General features: G+C 39.3%; 1 protein-coding gene and 1 long non-coding RNA gene across 2 annotated transcripts in view; one reads left to right on the top strand and one right to left on the bottom strand.

Annotated features, from left to right (window-relative positions):
• Positions 1 to 19,854, top strand: part of LOC142047788 (uncharacterized) — a 441,041-nt gene that overhangs the window by 190,673 nt on the left and 230,514 nt on the right. The gene's annotated exons all lie outside the window — the stretch shown is intronic.
• OAT (ornithine aminotransferase) overlaps positions 4,210 to 19,854 on the bottom strand; it is a 29,153-nt gene continuing 13,508 nt past the window's right edge. Inside the window, exons 3-10 of the mRNA XM_032796467.2 lie at positions 19,065 to 19,289; positions 18,876 to 18,971; positions 13,386 to 13,513; positions 11,610 to 11,732; positions 9,841 to 9,969; positions 7,976 to 8,089; positions 6,828 to 6,972; positions 4,210 to 5,557 (exon numbers count right to left, since the gene is read on the bottom strand). Coding sequence (XP_032652358.1) covers positions 5,397 to 5,557; positions 6,828 to 6,972; positions 7,976 to 8,089; positions 9,841 to 9,969; positions 11,610 to 11,732; positions 13,386 to 13,513; positions 18,876 to 18,971; positions 19,065 to 19,289 — 1,121 coding nt within the window. The 3' untranslated portion in view covers positions 4,210 to 5,396. The remainder of the gene's footprint in view (positions 5,558 to 6,827; positions 6,973 to 7,975; positions 8,090 to 9,840; positions 9,970 to 11,609; positions 11,733 to 13,385; positions 13,514 to 18,875; positions 18,972 to 19,064; positions 19,290 to 19,854) is intronic.

Below are 19,854 nucleotides of genomic sequence, written 5' to 3'. Positions count from 1 at the left end.
TTTGAATGTAGCTAAATTAGTCTCCTTTTCATAGCTCCATCCATACAAAGCTTCACTACCTCATCATACCTTAAGTCACTCTGCCTGCATAGCACAGAGATGCAGTGGTATTTGGGTGGCTTTTCCCTGCTCTATCAAAGACCAAAAGCAAGCATTAAACAAGAACAAGTTCCACTAATTCTACACTCATGACTTAGCTCTCAGCACAAAGCCGAGCTTTTGGCTCCATCTGCTGACTGAAAATTGAAAGAGACAGGGAAAAAAGCAGTAGCTACTGCAAAATGAAGTGGAGAAAGAAAGCAACTGAGGACATGTTTTTCTCTTTAACTGAAGTAAAAAATTAAAGGCAGTAACTTTGCTGTTTAAATACAAATAAGAGGGTTTGTTCCACTGTAGACACTTCTAACACATTCAAGATATTGTGTGGCACAGTGGCCTATGACATAGGCTTAGGATGCTTCAGGAATATGTCAAGGGAGCATAAATGTTCAGACATTGAATTTATGGAAGGAAGAGGTAAAGAACAAGGTTAGTTAGCCACTACTTGGGGGGAGAGATAGCTCAGTGGTTTGAGTATTGGCCTGCTAAACCCAGGCTTGAGTTCAATCCTTGAGGGGGCCATTTAGGGAGCTGGAGTGTTTAACAAAAAAAAACAAAAAAAAAAAAAACACACCATAACCACCCAAACCTAGGGGTTTGTCCTGCTTTGAGCAGCAAAGTGGACTAGATGCTCTCCTGAGGTCCCTTCCAACCCTGATATTCTACTTTTTTATATAAGAACTACCCGGAAGAAAATTTCTAAACCTAACTAAAATTCTGGAAAATGAAACAGGAGGGGTTTTCATTTGGCTTGCTTTTTTAAAAACAAGAATATCCATTATTATTTATTTATATCCATAAACTGGAGAGACTACAGCTATGCCTATTAAAGGAGGAACAAGAGAAGCAGAGAGAACAATTTTACCAAGGGAAAAAAATCAGACTCAATGCACATATACACAGAGAGAGAGAAGATGGGAATCTAAAGGTATTCTGACTTTACCCCTTTAAGCAGTAGGGGAGTGGGGAAAAGGAATTTTGAATTTCCTAGTGTCATCCCAGCTGTTGCTACTATCTTGCTGGAGCTCCCTCTCCAGTCTTTTACTGATGATGAATGGAATGTGTCCTCTCTCCAACATCTTGACCAGCTCCACCCTTTTAAATAAAAGGAACTGAGATGGGGTTAGTTTGCTTTCCTTGTTCCCAAAATTGTATGGATGTCCTGTCAAATATGTTTATAGCACTAGCTTAGTAACAAATACAACACATATCGTCTTTCGTTTAAGGCTCTTAGACCTGCTATCATTACTAAGTGAATACGATGCATGGAGAAGGCAAACTTCTGTGCTAGGCTCAGACTTGAGATAAAAAGGCTTAATTTTAATAAAATTAACATCTGACACCAACACACACGTAAGTTACTATAAAACAGTAAAAGATTTATAGGAATCCAAGATCCTGTTACCACCTACTCTCCATGATGCCACAAGGCTTACTTTTTGAAGAGACTTAGTTATGAATTATATACCACTTTCTGTTACACCACTAGCTCTGGTTATATTACCTGGCAATCTTGCACCTCTCTAAGTGCTATTGACATCAAGCCACACCTTCCAGCATTTTGTTTCTTATCTCCAAACTCAACAATCACCATTATCTCTCTCTCAAATTCATATTCACCTTATAAGGAAGACTTCACTCTCATTCTCACTCATCTACAGCTGATATTCATCCCATCCCTTTATCCTAAATAATGTACATTGTGAGCCAGCCTAAGGTTCTCTAGTCCTGCTCACTTCCATAAATAACGACCAACTTGCATCTGATGAAGTGGGTTTTAGCCCACAAAAGCTTATGCCCAAATAAATTTGTTAGTCTCTAAGGTGCCACAAGGACTCCTCGTTGTTTTCACCAACTTAATGTTGCCTTTGCAAGATCCCTGTACACCATTTTTATACGCTCTGCTACTATTTGGTAGTCTTGGTTCATAAACTTGACTACAGTTAGTAGGAAGTATTTGCACTGGACAAACTGAGAAAGGAATTTTTTTTAAAAGAGATGTATGGCATTGACTAACCACTGGCCTACATCAGCTAGAACTGCATTACATAGTCCAAGAAATAATGATTACTCGCCTTCTCGTAACTGTTGTTCTTTGAGATGTATTGTTCATGTGCATTCCAATCAGGTGTGCACACACCGTATGCACGACAGCCGGAAGACTTTTCCCCCAGAAGTATCCATAGGGTCAGCCAGGGCACCCCTGGAGTCGCATCTTTATGGCACCAAATATAGGGCCCTGCTGACCCAATCCTCCACCCCCCTCAGTTCCTTCTTGCCAGGTACTCCAACAGAGAAGTAGGAGGGAGGGTATTGGAATGGATATGAACACCACATCTCGAAGAACAGTTACGAGAAGGTGAGTAAGTGCTTGTTCATGTCAATTCCAATCAGGTGACTCACAAGCCTAAGTTCTGTATGCAGGGTCGGAGTTGTCCACTGATTGGAGGACGCTCTGCCAAAGGCCTGATCATCTCTGACCTGCTGGGTGATTGCATAATGTGTGGTGAAAGTGGGTATGGAAGACCATGTCGCTGCTCTGCATATTTACTGGGTAAGAACCGCCAGGAATGCAGTGATCAGAGGGGCAAGACGTGATCCATGATAAAACCCATTGAGAAGAGACTGGAACACCTTTCATTCTGTCTGCCAAAGCCACAAATAGTTGGATGGACTTTTGGAATCGCTTTGTTCTCTCATGAAGAAGGCTAACACTCTGCAGACATCCAGCAAGTAAAGCTGTGCAGCTTAGGATAGAACACTGGGAGGAAGATGCCATGGCTGATGTGAAATTGGGAGACAATCTTTAGGACGAAAGCCGGGTAAGGCCTGAGCTGAACCTTGTCCTTATAGAACACAGTGTAAGGAGGCTTGATGTTAGGGCCTTGAGCTCAAACACCCTCCTGGCTGAGGTTATTGCCACCAGAAATGCCACCTTGTACAAGAGCTAGAGCAGGAAGCATGTCTCCACTGGTTCAAAAGGCAGACCCATCAGTCTGGAAAGGACCAGGTTGAGGTCCCAAGCTGGGACCGTCTGTCTGACTTGTGGGTATAGCCTGTCAAAACCTTTGAGAAAACAGCTGACCATAGGGGTTGGCGAAGACTGCACTCTGCACCTGGCTGGAAGGTGGAGATGGTGGCCAAGTGAATCCTTATTGACAACATGGACAGCCCCTCCTACTTGAGATGGAGAAGGTAATCCAGTCTAAGTGGAATAGAGGCGAGCATCAGGGATGAATGATGCCTCTCTGCCAGAAGTCTTATGTTCATCAGCATGTCGGTGTCGGGAGTCCTTAGCCTCCTTTCTTGGTGCTGGTGCGTTGTGCGTGGAAGAGGCAGCGCTCAGCACAGGCTCCACCAACCCGGGTCAGACTGCGGATGGACGGCTGCCACCATGAGAATTCTGAGTCTCTACTTGCGATCCTTAAGAGTCCTCAGCTGAACCCCCTTGCAAATGCGGGATGTGTCTTTTTGGTGACTCTCACTAAGGCACTTCAAACAAGAAGCGTGTGGGTCACTCTTCGGCATCAATTTCCCGCAGACGTCACATGATTTGAACCCTGGCAACCAGGCATGCCATGGTGTTGGAGAACAAAATGGAAGGGGAGAACCCCCGCAACAGAAACTTAGAGAAACTACTATTACTACTAACTAATAATATAACTGTATACAACCGATAGTGGGACACTGCTAAAGGCACTTGCAACAGCAAGAGAAGTTCCAGCTAGCCATCATCGGCAGTAAGAAGGAACTGAGGGGGGTTGGTTCGGCAGGGCCCTATATTGGGTGCCATGGAGGCGCAACTCCAGGGGTCACCTACAGATACTGCTAGGGGAAAAATCTTCCGGCTGTCGTGCCTGTAGCTCATGATTGACATGAACAAGCACTCGAAGGAGTATTCTAGTGAAAGATTAGCAGTGACCATCGCATGTGCCGGTTCAGTACTATACTCAGCAATTTCCAAAAGGCAGGAAGGGTTAAAAGCACTAGTCCTGAAGGAAAATAAAGCAGAAACCTCCAATGTTAAGGTGGCTGCAAACAGATGGGATGTTCGTTAATATGAAGGAGCCACTTGACCATAGCTACAAAGAAAAGCTCGTCGGGTTCAAGTTAGGCTAATCCTTTTTTAATGCATTGACAGTTTTAATTGAATGTGGACATTTCTTAATACAAGATGTATTTACCGTAATGTAAATAAACATCAAATTATAGAAGAACAGTTTTAGAATGGCAAACCAAGATCAGTACAATGATTAGTTTCACAATCTGCAAAACAGAACACTGATCACATTCTTGAAAACAATTACTATTATTGTCATACATTCAAGAGATTTTACATACAGAGTATAAGCTGGTCTGTGACATTTATCAGTATAACATCCAGTTTATCAAACCTTTACAGTTAGATGCCTTTTTATAATTGCAAAAGAAGAACAAAAATATTGTTCCATTCTTGATGCTTTGAGGATGGGAGCCAGGATTTCTTGGCGTGACAACCAGTAATGTCCACAGCAAGAGATTCAGCCCTACATGTACAGTCAGGGCCGGCTTTAGGAAGCGCGGGGCCCAATTTGAACAGTTTCGATGGGGCCCCGGCAGGATCACAAAAAAAAAAACAAAAAACCACACATGGGGCTTGTACACACCAGGCAATGCTCACAGTCTTCGATGGCACTTCGGCGGCTGCCGAAGACCCAGAGCGAGCGAAGGACTTGCTGCCGAAATGCTGCTAAAGACCCGGAGCGCCACCAGGTGAGTAAAAATTAAGAAGGCACCTCTAGCCAAGGAAGGGATTCTCACTGGGTGTGGGGCCCTATAAGCGCGGGGCCCAATTCGGGGGAATTGGTGGAATAGGCCTAAAGCCAGCCCTGTGTACAGCACCAAGTGAGATAAAATGCCAAATACAAACCTTTGTGCAGTTATACGAAAGGGTAATGTTTATTATTAAAATATGCGTAAATTACACATTCAGCTTTGGCTGAGACCTTTAGCAATTTAACAGATGTCTGCATACAGGCTCCTCTCAAGACATTTAACTTAAAGCATACAGTACATTATTGGTTGAATAGCTTCACTTCTTCATTTGCAAATAGTCACAAGAGATTGGAAACTTCAGAGTCATGATTTACATTCTTCTGATCCATTATAATTTAAGTACCTAAACATAACTAAGTTTTAGAAGTATAAGTCCTTTAACACATACAGGAGTGGATGTTTGCTTTGAGAGTGGGGTCTTTATAGCACATCTTTCAACTGCATCTGCTAGTTGACCCAAGATGATGTGCTGAAACATGTCTTCAGAAAGACAGAATGGTTTTATGAATGATTTCAATGCACTCTCTGATTTCATCCTCCTTGATCACAAGCGGAGGTGCCAGCCTGATGATGTCACCATGTGTGGGTTTGGCGAGAAGTCCATTATCACGAAGCCGCAGACACACTTTCCAGGCATCATAGTCTAAAGCAAAAAAAATAAAATAAAATAAAAATTATGCTACAGAATATTAAGTGTCACCATGTTAATCTGTAGTGTGTGGTACCAGATTGCAGCATCTTTGCTGTCTGGCAGTAATTAGATTACATATGCAGTGTTCTTTATCTTAGGTGGCCAATCCATTTATGAGCTACTTCCCAGGTAAATGTTATGCCACTGTCCCATGTGTGCATGGCTATCCATATTTTGTCTCCAGCACAGGTTTTCTGCTATTCTGCTGCTGAGAATTTGACACAAATCAGATACAATTTATTCTGGACTACAGTAGCTAGATATAAAACAGGAATGGTGCATCTAAAAGTTCTGTCCTCTACAGAACACACATCCCTTGCTCTGATGAGATTACTATCCATCTAGACCCTTCCCTCCTTCCCAATCACTAATTTTTAAGAGCCCAGATGCTCCTATAAACCAAGTGAAGAAAGAGAGAGAGGAGGAAGGCTTAACAGAGGTTACAAATAAGGTGCACATGATATACCTAAATCAGTGCATAATGTCTTAAAACTAGCAAGGTAACTGCAGCATTTCCCTGCAGCACTTTACCACAGAAAGCAAGAGGACCAGAACCGGCAGAAAAAATGAATGAGAGTATATGACAGCACTACTCTGTATACTGTACTTTCAGGTGCAACTCAAGGCGTTAGTCCCTGGAAACTGATGTTCTCAGGGGTCATCTCTTCCCCTCCCAATACCTCGTTGTACTCATCTGTGACACTTTACCTCTTTGTTCCAGGACTGACAACCTGGGAGTACAGCAGCAATGCATGCTAATAGTGTGCCTTCAACTCTAGAAACTATTCCCTCTCTCTGTGTGGCTGGGATGGAAACTTTCAGGGCACAGTGCAAAAGACATCTCCATCTGTTCCATCCAGCTTTGTTCGGGCAATTAGCTGGGAGCGTGTTTATTGACAGTGATAAAAATGCGTGATGTCTGTTGCCAGCCCTGGTTTGATAGTTTAGCATTTGTCATATCTGTGGGAATTTACAATGGTTGATGTAACAAACTAACCAGCTTTTTCTGCTTGAAATTAGACACAGTAGAAAGGAAAAGTATCTCTTGTCAGGAACACGCAGTTGTTTGGACACACTGCCACTGGAGAGTAAGATGAGTTAGCCATGATTTGAAACCCAAGGTGATGTAATTAACTCATCCTTCATTTCACGCAATATCTGCATGTCAAGTTAAAAACTTGTCACTCACTTTAGCTTTGCAACTGGTTGAGAGTTTTCTTACCTTTAGTTTCACGGATAACAATAGCATTTAGTAATCCTTTTCCTCTTACACAGGTCACAATGTCTGATGGAGTCTTCATGAGCTCACTCCTTAATAGGCTGCCCATTGCTTCTGCATTTTCACTTAAGTTTTCTTCTTCAATCACCTAAAAAGAAGTTGAAGCTGAAGATAACTGAAGGGCTTTTTGGTTGTTTCAGTCTCTCTGCTAAGGTGGACTACACCATACTGGTATGTTCAAACATGAAATATATTACCCAGTACAGCACTTAGTGTTGGGGTACAAAAAACATGTAGAAAAATCATGGTGGAGGCTGACCATCCAAATTGATTACTTGTACATAGGGGTCCTTAATACTTCACATTGACAAGCTCTGAATTGCTCTGAATTTTTAATCTGAACTCTGCCTTCTTTTGCTTGTTACTTTCACGTGCTTTTTTTAAACCACACACAAGCAGGTGGACACTCTTCGAAGACACAATCTATTAATCCAAGAATTTGCCTGAATTTATATACTGGACAATACTTAAAAAAGCTTCATGATTTACTGGAAAAAACTTAAATAATTATTAAAGCATGGATTCCTTGACATGATATTGTAACAGCATCTGTTTTGAACTCTGACACCACAGATGTTTGAGTAAATCAACTATGACAGACTAACATCCTTCTATACACTATAATAAAATGACAAAATTTAAAAGCTTTTTTTATTAAAAATGGCATAGGAGAATGTTATTTTAGCAACTCCCTATAATACCATTGAAATATTTGGTCTTCCACTAGACAAAGCTGATATGTAAAGTGTTATCATCCCTAACTTTTTTATACTGGACTATTTAAGAATTTTAAAACAGTAAAATTAATAGAAAGTAGAGGATACATTTCTAACTGTTATTTCAGAATGTGTTTTGTAACAGTCAATATATACAAATTATAGTAGCTACCATCAGTTTTCCACTCCTATCAAAACACAAAATTCAGATGGACAGCACCACTAGAAATGTCATTTATTTAGCAAAATTTTGAAGTCATTCTCCATTGTTTATACACATCAACTTTTGCTAAAGTGTGTCATTTAAACATAAGCAACCAAAACAAATGTAATATTGTCCCTGGAATGTCAAAATCTTAGCTAGAACCTACATACCTCAAGTGCTGCCATAGCCACACGGCAGGCTAATGGATTTCCTCCATATGTAGATCCATGTTCACCTGGCTTAATGGTCAGCATAATTTCATCATCACACAGTACTGCTGATACCTAAAAATTGGGAAGGTCCACCAATTCACATGCATATATGTAATGATCAAAATAACTTTACGCTTAGACCAGACTTTCTTCAGTACGTAGAAATTGGTAGTTTTCAGTCTGCATAGTTTGTTACAAACATCCACATTCCTGTATAGATTCCACATCCACAGATCTATATAGAAGCGAAGGCTGTCTAGCAGTCATATGGCACAATATAACTAAGTTTGGAAGGATTGGATTTATATCAGTAAATGTCAGTAAACATTGATTTCACCATGCATACACAAACTGATGAAACAGTATTTTCAGTGATAATAGAAATATACAAATAGGCAAAGAAAGAAGAACTCAGCTTGAGAACTTAGTTTAATTTAGGGATATTTACTTTGTATATTTTGACATAATGTTGGTAATTTGTGTTTTAATAGTTATAAAGCTTTAACTTTATGAATCAATGTCAACTGTCATTAAATAATTGTCTAATTCCCCCATTATCTGATCCTCCCATAATTCCCTGCAACTGTGAAAATAAAAAGATAAAAAACTGAAAAGCTTAAAAATAAACACTGAAATTATAAAAAAAAAAAACCAGAAAACAAATTCTTCCAAGTCTAAATATAAACCACTTAACTACATAGGTACTGTATAATGTCTTAGTAGATATGAGAAGCATTTTACATTGTTTAGCATTTTGGGGGGAATTTTAATATTCAGTATTCTGATTAGCAGCTCAGATAGAGCTCCAGTCAGCAGTAATGCTTAATCCCTGGTTGTAGCTTTCCTACTCAGCAGGAATTTCATTATGTTAGAGCCATTTAAGCCAATTCACATGAGCATTCTGGACAACTGAAAAAAGATGAAGACTAATGCTCACTCAGAGACAAATCTTTAACAGAAGCCATTTTAATGTGTGCATGAGAATTTTCTTCATCTTTCAAAGTTAATCCAGCTCAGCACAGAAACTGCAATGAAATAGCTCAATGAGAACTGGAGCATAGAATGATCGGTACTCTGACACAAAGAGCAGCAAAGAGTCGTGTGGCACCTTATAGACTAACAGACATTTTGGAGCATGAGCTTTCTTGGGTGAATACCCACTTCATCAGATGCATCATGTATTCACTCACGAAAGCTCATGCTCCAAAACGTCTGTTAGTCTATAAGGTGCCACAGGACTCTTTGCTGCTTTTACAGATCCAGACTAACACGGCTACCCCTCTGATACTTGACACAGAGAGGAATCCTGCCCTTAACATTTGATAGTTACAGTTGTTCCCGCTTGTTACAATAACATTCAACGAGACACAAGTGACATTCAAAGTACTGCAGTATGTCAGAACCACAATACCTTAAATCACTATCATAAGAACTGGGATAGTTCATACCATTTATACTAATTTGGAAGTGAATCCTCCAAAGAACAAATCTCAGTGCTTGGCTTGGAAGTTGATAACAAATGGTCCTGCTCTTTTGGCAGGCATACCATTAATCCAATCATTAATATATAGTGCTTAGTATACTAACAGTTGGACAAGCAACTAACAAATTGTGTATTTCATGAATTTCACCTGTATTTCTAGCAAGTTAGGGTATCTGGTTCAGAGTACCTCATAATTCTGGAAGCAGTTACTCCTATATGTACACACATCACTTTCCCCAAGAATGCCACACATCAGATCAATTTTACATTTAGTGTGTGACAATATAGTCTCTCCAATATGAGCAGTTAGTTTAAACTGAAACAGTGTTTTGCTACTTACAGGATATAAGCCACCAGAAAGGGCTTTTCCAAGGAGCACCAGGTCAGGTCTCACATTTTCATGGTCAACAGCCAGCATTTTCCCAGTTCTAGCTAAGCCAGTTTGTATTTCATCAGCAATAAACAGAACCTTTACAAAAATTCAACAACAGATGACAGTTTACTCAGATATTGAATAAAGATTTGGACATACTGATCTTTCATAAAGTTAACATACAACATAGCAAAGTCACCCCTAGTACCTGAAATACCTGCCAACTAACCTACACTGAGCACTCTTTTTCCTCCACAAAACTCCTGAAAACCCATTGTTTCCATGACACACAGACTGTAATGACTGCTCGACTTACTATACGGTAATTTTTACATTAAGACTTCTTTGGGACAGACAAGAATTCTATTCTACATTTACCACATTCCATATTATTTTATATAGAACTTCCGGTGTTATATCAATATAACAAGGGGTCATATTTTCAAAAGCCCTCATCATTGGCCTAACTCTACTCCCACTGAAGTCAATTCAGTGACTGCAGTGGGCGCAGAAGCAGGCTAATGCTGAGCACTTTTGACAATCCTAGGTAGTAGGCCTATTGGTCTTGTAATAAAATAGATTACAAACACTACAATCTTAAATTACTTTATCCTAAGATGAAACCTATAGTCATGTTGCCACATGGAAAACACCCATGGAGGAGGAGGAGGAAGACAACGACAGCCTAAGGAGAGAGAAGCATTGACTATGTCTGGAGAAGGAGATAATTGTATATTATGCAGGAAAGTCTAATTGCTGCTATTATATTTGTCCTCACTTTAAAAAGAGAGAGGGATTATGGAGCAAATATTCTACTATGAAGAGGATGTACTGTTTGGATTTTCGTACAAAATAGTTGAATAGGGAGAACATAAGACAATCACTGTCAGGCAGAAGACACTAACAGAGGCATGTGGGATATTAATGTTAATTAAGTGCTTTATAGGGACCTAAAGTAGTACTAGCTACATGATCTTATCTGGATGGCAGGATCTGCAATGGCAGCAGTTATCTCACTGACTCAATTAACTGAGGAGATAAACAGACAATTCCACTAATTTGAAAGAGTGACACCAGTGATTAGCCTGGCCCATTGTGTTTATACTGAATGCAGCTCTGGGGTTGAAGGCAGCTATGAGTAGCTTGCCCTAGTGCCAGTGAACTTTGTCAGTTGCATTATTTGAAACCTGTCCATTGCATGGAGAATTAGGAGGTATGCCTCTGGCACCAAGAGACTGAACACAGCTTCTGGCTAGCTAGCATTATTCCTCAACAGCAGCTATATTTCTCTAGGCACAGAATTAATTTAAAAAAGGGACAAACTCAAATGCTTTGCACTTCCATTTCATCTTGACTACTGTTAATGCCATGACACACTTGATTTCACCCAGACACATCATCATGTTAGATCTAGCCCACAAATTTCCCATCACTGTGAAATTTAAGAAGTTAAGAATTAGATAACACACTACTGAGAAACAAAAGAACTAAGTATTAACCACTGCTGCTCCAAAATACTGTAATGGCTTGGCATGAAGAATCTGAAAAATGCACTGTAGTTAGTCTCATTTATACTGGAAGAAAACAAATGGTTTAACAATACACCAAGGCCTCAACATTGAATTTTGACTTAAATGCATCAATTATTTGCAAAGGCCTCACAGGACACGATTCTGGTAATTACTCAACTTTGGCAGGATGTATTTTAAATTATTTAGCTAAAATGAATTACTTACATTGTGTTTTGTGCAGAGCTCTCGCACTCCTGTTAGATAACCTTCGTCAGGGACAACCACACCTGCTTCACCTTGAATTGGTTCAACCATGAAAGCTGCTACATTTGGATCCTGAAGTGCACGCTATGAAGGACATGTGGATTGGAAAGTGGAAACAAATCCATTTACTGAAGTTTAATCATGGAAACAGATGAATCCCTGTAACAGAACCTAAATCTAACCTCAAATTCCTTACATAAGCATGTTGGGTCACATTAACAATGTATTTTAACATTTATTGGCATGAAGGACTAAAGGCTAGATTTCAATCATCATGTACCTCGAAAAATTAGTCTGTTTGCATGCATAAGAGATTAGAAGCCTTAAAAGAGATTGGGCAGCCAGACAAGGAGCTTATCAAATCAGTTAAATGTATTAACTTGGTTAACTCTTGAGAGAGAAAAGCAGTTGAACAATAGTAGCTCCTCACAAGAATATAGCCATTCAAGTGCAGCTTTATCATTCCATAGCAGGGTCTGCAGCCATGTCAACACACATTCAACCTTAAAAGTTTGAGGAAATTCAGAGGCTAAGTATTCATAGAGAGGTTTTGCTACAGCTTTCTCAATAAACTTTCCCCCATAAAGGTAGAGACAAGGTTAGAACTGGCAAGATTTGACAGCATTAGGAGAAGTTTTCTTAAGCAAAGACCCCAAAACTGCCAGTATGAGATGCTGGCACCTTAGCCACCCTGACAGAGACAATCAGAGCCTCCCATTAATAACACAACCAATGTATATTTATTATCGGCAGAATAAGTATGGGTCTAAGTTACAGACCACATCTCAAAACACCTTCAGAACCTAAATGAAGTTGACTGAAACCAGATAAATACAGAGTTTCCACCATGAAGGTTGATAGTCTGATCTAATTTTGAATAATCTTATCCTCAAAGCAACTAAAAATACTGAAAAACCTTTGTTTCTGTAAGAATTAAGTGTGTAGTCTCAATAGAGTTAAGAAACAAACATCTTTACCACCTCAGTCTTCACCTCCTATCCAAATCACTGGCATCCTTGTAGGCAGAGACTGAACTAACCTCTCACCCCTATATGAGTTGTCTCCAGATCATGGCTAAAGTATATGAGAAAGGCATGGTAGAGCTTGCACTCCCACTGAGCTTTACTCATGCTATGGCTAAGTGGAAGCCTTCAGTATCCGAGGCTACTAATCCAGCATCCTATTAGCACAAAGATGCATTTATTTATTTGGGCTAACAACATGCCTGGCCAGTAGCTTGATGGGAAATTCTCAAGAAAACCCAGAATGTTGCAGGAAGTGGTGTTGGCACTTCATTTAGGTAAGTATAACACCACCCCAGCATGATTTTAGGGGTGCTATTGGAAGTGACTTGCATTCAAATGTCAGGTCTAATCATTTGGCCATTGAAAAGCCGTTTGTCAGAAAAGTAGGTCAGGGTATTGGGACTGATATCAAAGTTTTAGTTTTTGTATTTATTCTGCCTATCCAAATTCCTTCTGCTGTTCAAGATATACATGGCATTTTTCACTCATGTCCTGAGTACTTTACTATTGTGCAATCTACTGCAGGTAGTATAATTCTCCCTTTTGGTTCTAAAATGAAAACTGCAAAAAAACTAAACAAGTACAAAAAGTTATATTTTGTAGTCATAAACATTTATTCCAAAGATAAACCATGTTCACTTTCTTTGCATCAGTATTTACACTACAAGGAGAGATTAAGAATGATATTTTAGAGAAAGTTATTGTGAAATACCTCAAGAGCTGGAAGGTCGTTGTACGGAATTACTTCAAAACCTGGCATAAATGGTCCAAAACCATCATAACTAGTTGGATCTGTAGAGCTAGAGATAGCAGACATTGTTCTACCCCAGAAGTTCCCAGCTAGAAGGAGAGGAAAAAATAGATATTGAACACTTGTAAAGGTATTCAACTGTAGCACTTAGCAAACAGAATTATTGTATGTTTTCAGTTATGAGATGGTTAGAATCTTGTAAAGTACACCAGTCAGTATTGGTGGTGGGGCAGCAACCAGAGTTCAGGCTGGTTGATTTTTATTTTTTTAATAAGTTATTTAATATCTCAGGCCCTTTGCTAATTTATGAGTTTACAAACAAACACACAAACTATTTCTCTCCCCATTGCTATATGAAAGGCACCAGAAACAAAAAAACCCATGCCATATCACCCACCACCACAGGAGAAAACAGACTACTCAGGAGAAAAATTATTATGCTGCAAGTCCTGGCAAGTGAACAAAAACTGGAAAAGGTTAAAAACTTGTTATTAATCTGAGCTGTTACACAGTAACTAGCAGATAAAATATTCAGAAAGAAGACCAGCTTTTAAGTGGATGGTATCTTTTAACATGGCTGCCGATAAAAGACCAGAGTTAAACTGACTAAATTGACTATAAACAGAAGTGAAATAGTAGTACAGTTTCACTGCCCAAGAGGAACAGGTGATCAGTAACACAACAGGTAAAGAATTAAGATATGAGGCCAAGTTCTCCAGTCTTATTGTGCCAGGACAGATAAAGTAAATATTAATCCATTTTTTTAAAAATCAGATTTTTGCATTATTCTTTTAAAAATAAACCTGTTTAGACCTATAGGCCCAAACTTACTAGAATCTATCCTTTTCACATATTATATAAGAAATGCTGAATTAATGAGCCCTCAAATTTTTAATGAGTTAAAGGGTGCTGCTTTTTAAATTATATATAGAATTGGGGGGGAAATATTGTTTAACTTTTGAGGCTAACTCAAGCTTTATAAATGCCACATATTGCATTAAGTATACTAACATCATTCTTTACAAAGGAGCAAATGCTGGCATTTACATTTTTACAAACGTAAGCACTTTACATTTTCTATTGTGCAGAACAGCTTTTACCATAATTACTTGTGGTTTCAATTTAGCTAAGTAGGACAGACAGAATATTTTCCTCACCTGTGCTAGTTCATTCAAAGTTAAGAAACCAACTGGGAGCTGAAAAAGCAAGAAAGCTTGATTTCCTCTTCCAATTTTTAAATCAAAATCAGATGGGAAAGGATGAGATCTACTAATTCTAAAAACTCAAAAGACATGGGACAAGATTTACAAAGCTAATTAGACACTTCAGTGCCTAACCTCGTGGGATTTTCAAAAAGTGCAGAAGCAGGTAAGGAATCTAACTCCCATTAATTTCAATGGGAGTTAGGTACCTAACCTGTTTAGTTCAGGGTGACCAGAAACAATCTGTCAATTCACTAACTATGCATAATGCTTCTTTGGTTTAATAAAACAGTTTTAAAAACAAAAATGTTTTTATAAACCTACTTTTCCTACGTACCCAGCACATTTAGGTAGTTTTATTTAATGAATTTAAAAAATGCTGGCGTTATACATTAGCTGAATTCTAATTTCTATTCGATGCAGCTTGACACAAATCCTGCATTGAAAAAAAAAAATCATTTTGTAAATAAGTGCGTCATTCACAATTTTCTAATGTAGCCCCTGCTTGTAAAAATTAATAAATCAGAATGTACATTAAAATACATAATTGCTTACAAAAGTGTATAGATATAACATATCCTTCTGGTTAGCAAAAAGTAGTACCAAATCTATTGCAAAAACTATATCTGGTTGCAAATCAACATGTTTTCACAGTTATATCAACAAATGAGATTGAACCTCTCTTTATGAAAATAAAGAAAGTATAAATGTGAAACAAGATTAAAATCAAGGTTTCTTCCTTGCTGACTTAAATCATAAATTTAAAAAAAAAAATAAAGTGACAAAAATTAATCCAATTAACGCCAATTTGCTGGTGCAAAGGGGCCATAAAAATCAGTGGATCTAGCCAGCTGAGGATCATGGGGGAAATCCCCAGGTGCTGTACAGCTCATAAAGCCAGCTCTAGACAGCCTTCCTTCTGGTCCCCAACATAAGGGACATGGCCAGAACCACCCCTGCACTGCAGCAATACCCAACTGCTGAAGATCCCCTGGATGTTACTATAGTGAGTCACACATATATGATATGTAACTTTGGTTACTATAACTCACTCATCTAGGATCAAAGCACCACGCAACAAATAAGTTTGAATTGGTACAACATGCCACAGTTTGACTACTTAACATCACTCACCCTAGTACTGCTCTCAGTACAAAATCCACCTTAAGTAGTCTGCCATGGTGTTCAAAACCCTCAACAGGACGGGCCCTAGCTAGCTGGACATTGCCTCTACAATCCCTCCACAAAACATACCTCACAAAGAGAGGGATTATTTCTATTTTAGATAATTTGCAGGTGCTAAGATATTATGGAAACCATATAAGTAGAATATGTCCCTCATGATGGGAAAAGTACTTGTTAAACTGCACTATTTAAATACTGTCAGTTAAAAATATATGAAAAAAGTCAATTGTTTACAACTTCCACCCCCTCTGGCATCTGTCTCTTCAGAGGACAATGTATTACTAAACTCCAGAATTTAAACAGCATTTATAAACTTACTTGCATTCAATTAGGCTACAAAAGCGTAACTACTGATTAGGGCTGGGTGAATAACAGATTTTTCAGCTCACTGGCAATTCTGAAAAAATAAAAATAAATGTTTGTTTTGGGTCAAATAAAATGTTTCCTTCAACCGAAATAAAATGTTTTGTTTAGATTTCAAATATTTTTAATGATGTTTGGGGGGAAGGGTGTTAAATAAAATTAAAGGAAATTCTAAAATGGAAAGTTTACAAAATGTCAGAACAAAAATGTTTTGATTTTTACTGGATTTTTTTAAGGTTTTTTCAACTGAAACAATTTGATGAAATTGACATAACCTTGCAAAATGTTTGTGCCACTGAATCTGCATTTTTCATCAAAAAAGTTGTGCAAAAACTTTCACCGATCTCTACTAATGATTCAAACGTTTATAGTTTAAGCACTATGTGCGCAAGTGCCAGAAGTAGTCTTGACAGCTGCAGCAGTAGAAATCAGTTTTAAAGATGAAAAAAGATAAATATCTAACAAAATCACTGCCTGACATTTTAATAGTGTTTTAAAACAGTGTTCTGTGACCAAAGGGACCCAAGGTTCAGTAATTATAGCTATACAGAAATGAGTTTTGTAAGCTACGTATGCACTTTTCTCAATCACAAGTAACTCGTCCCTGTTCTGCTTATAGAATGAATTATGCATTAGAAGGTAACATCAGGGAATTCCAGCTCCCAGTATTAACTCAAGGTTCCTGTTATCTTCACTACATAATCAAGACTACAATGCTGCTTTATCGCAGAAGTGGCAACTCCTGCCACATCTGGTATGAAAGCCTTATATAGAAGTGGGATCATCCCAACTGCTGAGATTACTATGCTGCCATACAGAACTCTGGGTTCAGCAGCCATTTCAGAAGCCTCTAACTTGCTGGGAGCTACATGAAGGTGACAGGCTTTGGAGAGGGTGAGGGCAGCAAATATGGTTTGCACTTTAACACGTCAGCAGTAGTATCCAGGGGCTGTGATGTAGCCTCATAAGAGGCTGACTGCCTCCCAGTGAAAACTGCTACCAACCATGCAGCTGATTTTAGAAAACTAATTTAAAAAGTGTTTAAAAAAACCTCTCATTTTATTATAGACATACTGAAATGTATCTTCCATAACATGGAAAGAAAAACTGAAGACTTTCTACCTTCCAGGACCTGAGTTCGTAGTTCTTTTGCCTCTGCAACAGATGACATGACATCACATCACATCACAAGCATCTAATAACAAAACAGGGAACTATATTCATTGTCTTGTTGATACATGCAGTATCAACTTTTGCCACGAAAACCGTATCCTGAACTCCGAATGGAAGGCAAGGAAGAATTAATTTTCAACTCCTGCTTTTAAAAAATACTTCTATTAAGACAATATGTTATCTATATTACATGAATCTTTTAAAAATTCCTGATAATCAGTTTGGATCTGAGATAGATTTAAGATAGTAAAGCTTAATCTATTTTAGATCAACCTACAACTGACCCATGTCAGAGGATAGCTGGTCCTCTGAAGGGGTATGCTATGCTCTTGACCTCTGACAGGTGACATAAGGGAGAATAAGTATCAGAGGGGTAGCCATGTTAGTCTGTATCCACAAAAACAAGGAGTCTGGTTGGGAGTGGACAACATCCACCCTGACTAAATTGGCCTTCAACATTGGTGCTCCACTTGTAAGGTAACTTCCTTCTCTTCATGTGCCAATATATATTTATGCCTGTATCCGTAATTTTCACTCCATGCATCTGATGAAGTGGGTTTTTTACCCACAAAAGCCTACCCCCAAGTAAATCTGTTAGTCTTTAAGGTGCCACCAGACTCCTCGTTGTTTTTATAAGGGGGAATGAGGCAACTCAGCTTCACTTGGGACTTATTAACTCATTGCATAACTGGGAGGCAGTTAATTAGGAGGGAAGCACCTAGGCATGATAAAATGAAATCTACACCCACTGCAGGGAGCTAGGAGAACGGAGGCTCCTAGGAGATGAACAGTTCCTAGAATGCAGGAAGCGAAAACTCCTATAGAGAAGGCTTCTTAGGGGGGGGAAGGAGAGGTGAGAGGGGCTCACCAGCAATGAGATAATGCTCCTGGATGGAAGAGTTTCCAGAAAAGACTATGAATGTTAGATCTCAGAGAAAGCTGGCTCCCATAAACCACTTCACCAGGCAACAGCAGAAGCCCCAGTTTAAAGGAATTATATTCTGTCTTTGAGATTCAGTTGTTGTGGGGAACCTTGACCCAAGAAGAGAGACCTTTCCCAGCTAGCACCAAGAAGCCCTGACCCCAGAAGAGGGTTCTGGGTGACAAAGGCCTTGCACGTAAGGGACCTTTGAACATAACTGGGATGGACAGACTATGGTTGATTTAGCCCCTCCTCCCTCCAGCTGGAGATGCTGAGGGGGAGGCCTATTCGTGTAATGTTCTACCTTTGGGGCAGACCCCTGAAGGGCGCTGTCCAATATATAAGCTTCAGTGGATTAATTAAAAACCTTCATTTGGGAAAACTGAGGCAGAGACATAACAGCAGCACTGCACTGGGCTGCCAGGGGCATTCAGGGGTAAAGGCCGCCATTAAAACCCAGTCCAGTGAAAGAGAGAGATTGGGACATTAAAATCATCATACCCTAGAAGGCTATAGTGTTTTAGCCTATGCTTGGGGTTCTATTATGATGGGGAATCTTCTTTTCTCCCCCGAAGAACAACCTCTTATGAAGTTAATTTCACATACCTGCAAAAATAATCTTTGCTTTGTATTTTGGAATTCCCTTCACGGTATATGCCCATTTGCGAGCCAGTTTACAGGCAGTTTCTCCAGCTTCCACACCTAAAATAAAGAGCCACGTATGTGCAATTTGGCCATTTGTAAATTTTGGTCCTTTGTAAGGGGTAAAACAGAGATGGGAGGAGAGTACTTTACCTGTGTTCATTGGAAGAACTTTGCTGTAGTTGAACATTTTGGTGATAAACTCTTCATATTCACCAAGTACATCATTGTAGAATGCCCTAGAGGTAAGGGTCAGTTTCTCAGCTTGAGATTTCAGAGATTTCACAATCTTTGGATGACAGTGACCTTGATTGACAGCACTGTAAGCACTCAAGAAATCAAAATATTTTCTGCCTTCTACATCCCACATATAAATACCTAGAAAAGTTTAGGTTAGATGAGAAAAATGAGGCCAAGAGTAAACAACAACAGTACCAGCTACAGTTACAAAACAAAATGACCTGGGGTGTGGTATATATGGTATTCTGGCAATTCCTTAAAATGTGAATACATGGGAGGGGCGGGGGTAGGGAAGAGTGTGTCAGCCATACAAGCTCCTTGACTCGGAGTCAATATCTTCACAGGCCACATAATGGGTGTCAGACTATTGCAGCACATAACCAATGCCCCAAGGAGCACTCAAGGGCAGAAGCACTTCCATAGTGGAGCTGTTGCTCCATGAAGCTAGATAGGATCACGTGAATACTCATTTCTATTTATCTCCCTCATTCCCCCACGTTGGAGTCCTGGAACGATAGAGAGGATTAACCTTGGAAGAGGAGTTAAATATAAGAATAGTGATAGTCTTGATAATGAGATCCTGCAATTTTTCCACTAAGAACTGGAGGCTGACGGTTTTCAAGTGACCTTTCAAAATCTGTTAGGCATGGGTAAGCAAACTGACCACCACATCAACTTAGTGGAACAACTGTTAAATAAAGTG

This window comes from Chelonoidis abingdonii, chromosome 15 (assembly GCF_003597395.2).
Source record: "Chelonoidis abingdonii isolate Lonesome George chromosome 15, CheloAbing_2.0, whole genome shotgun sequence".
Taxonomy (NCBI): Eukaryota; Metazoa; Chordata; order Testudines; family Testudinidae; genus Chelonoidis; species Chelonoidis abingdonii.
The sequence above is the reverse complement of the archived record's forward strand: the minus strand, read 5'-3'. Positions and strand labels throughout refer to the sequence as shown.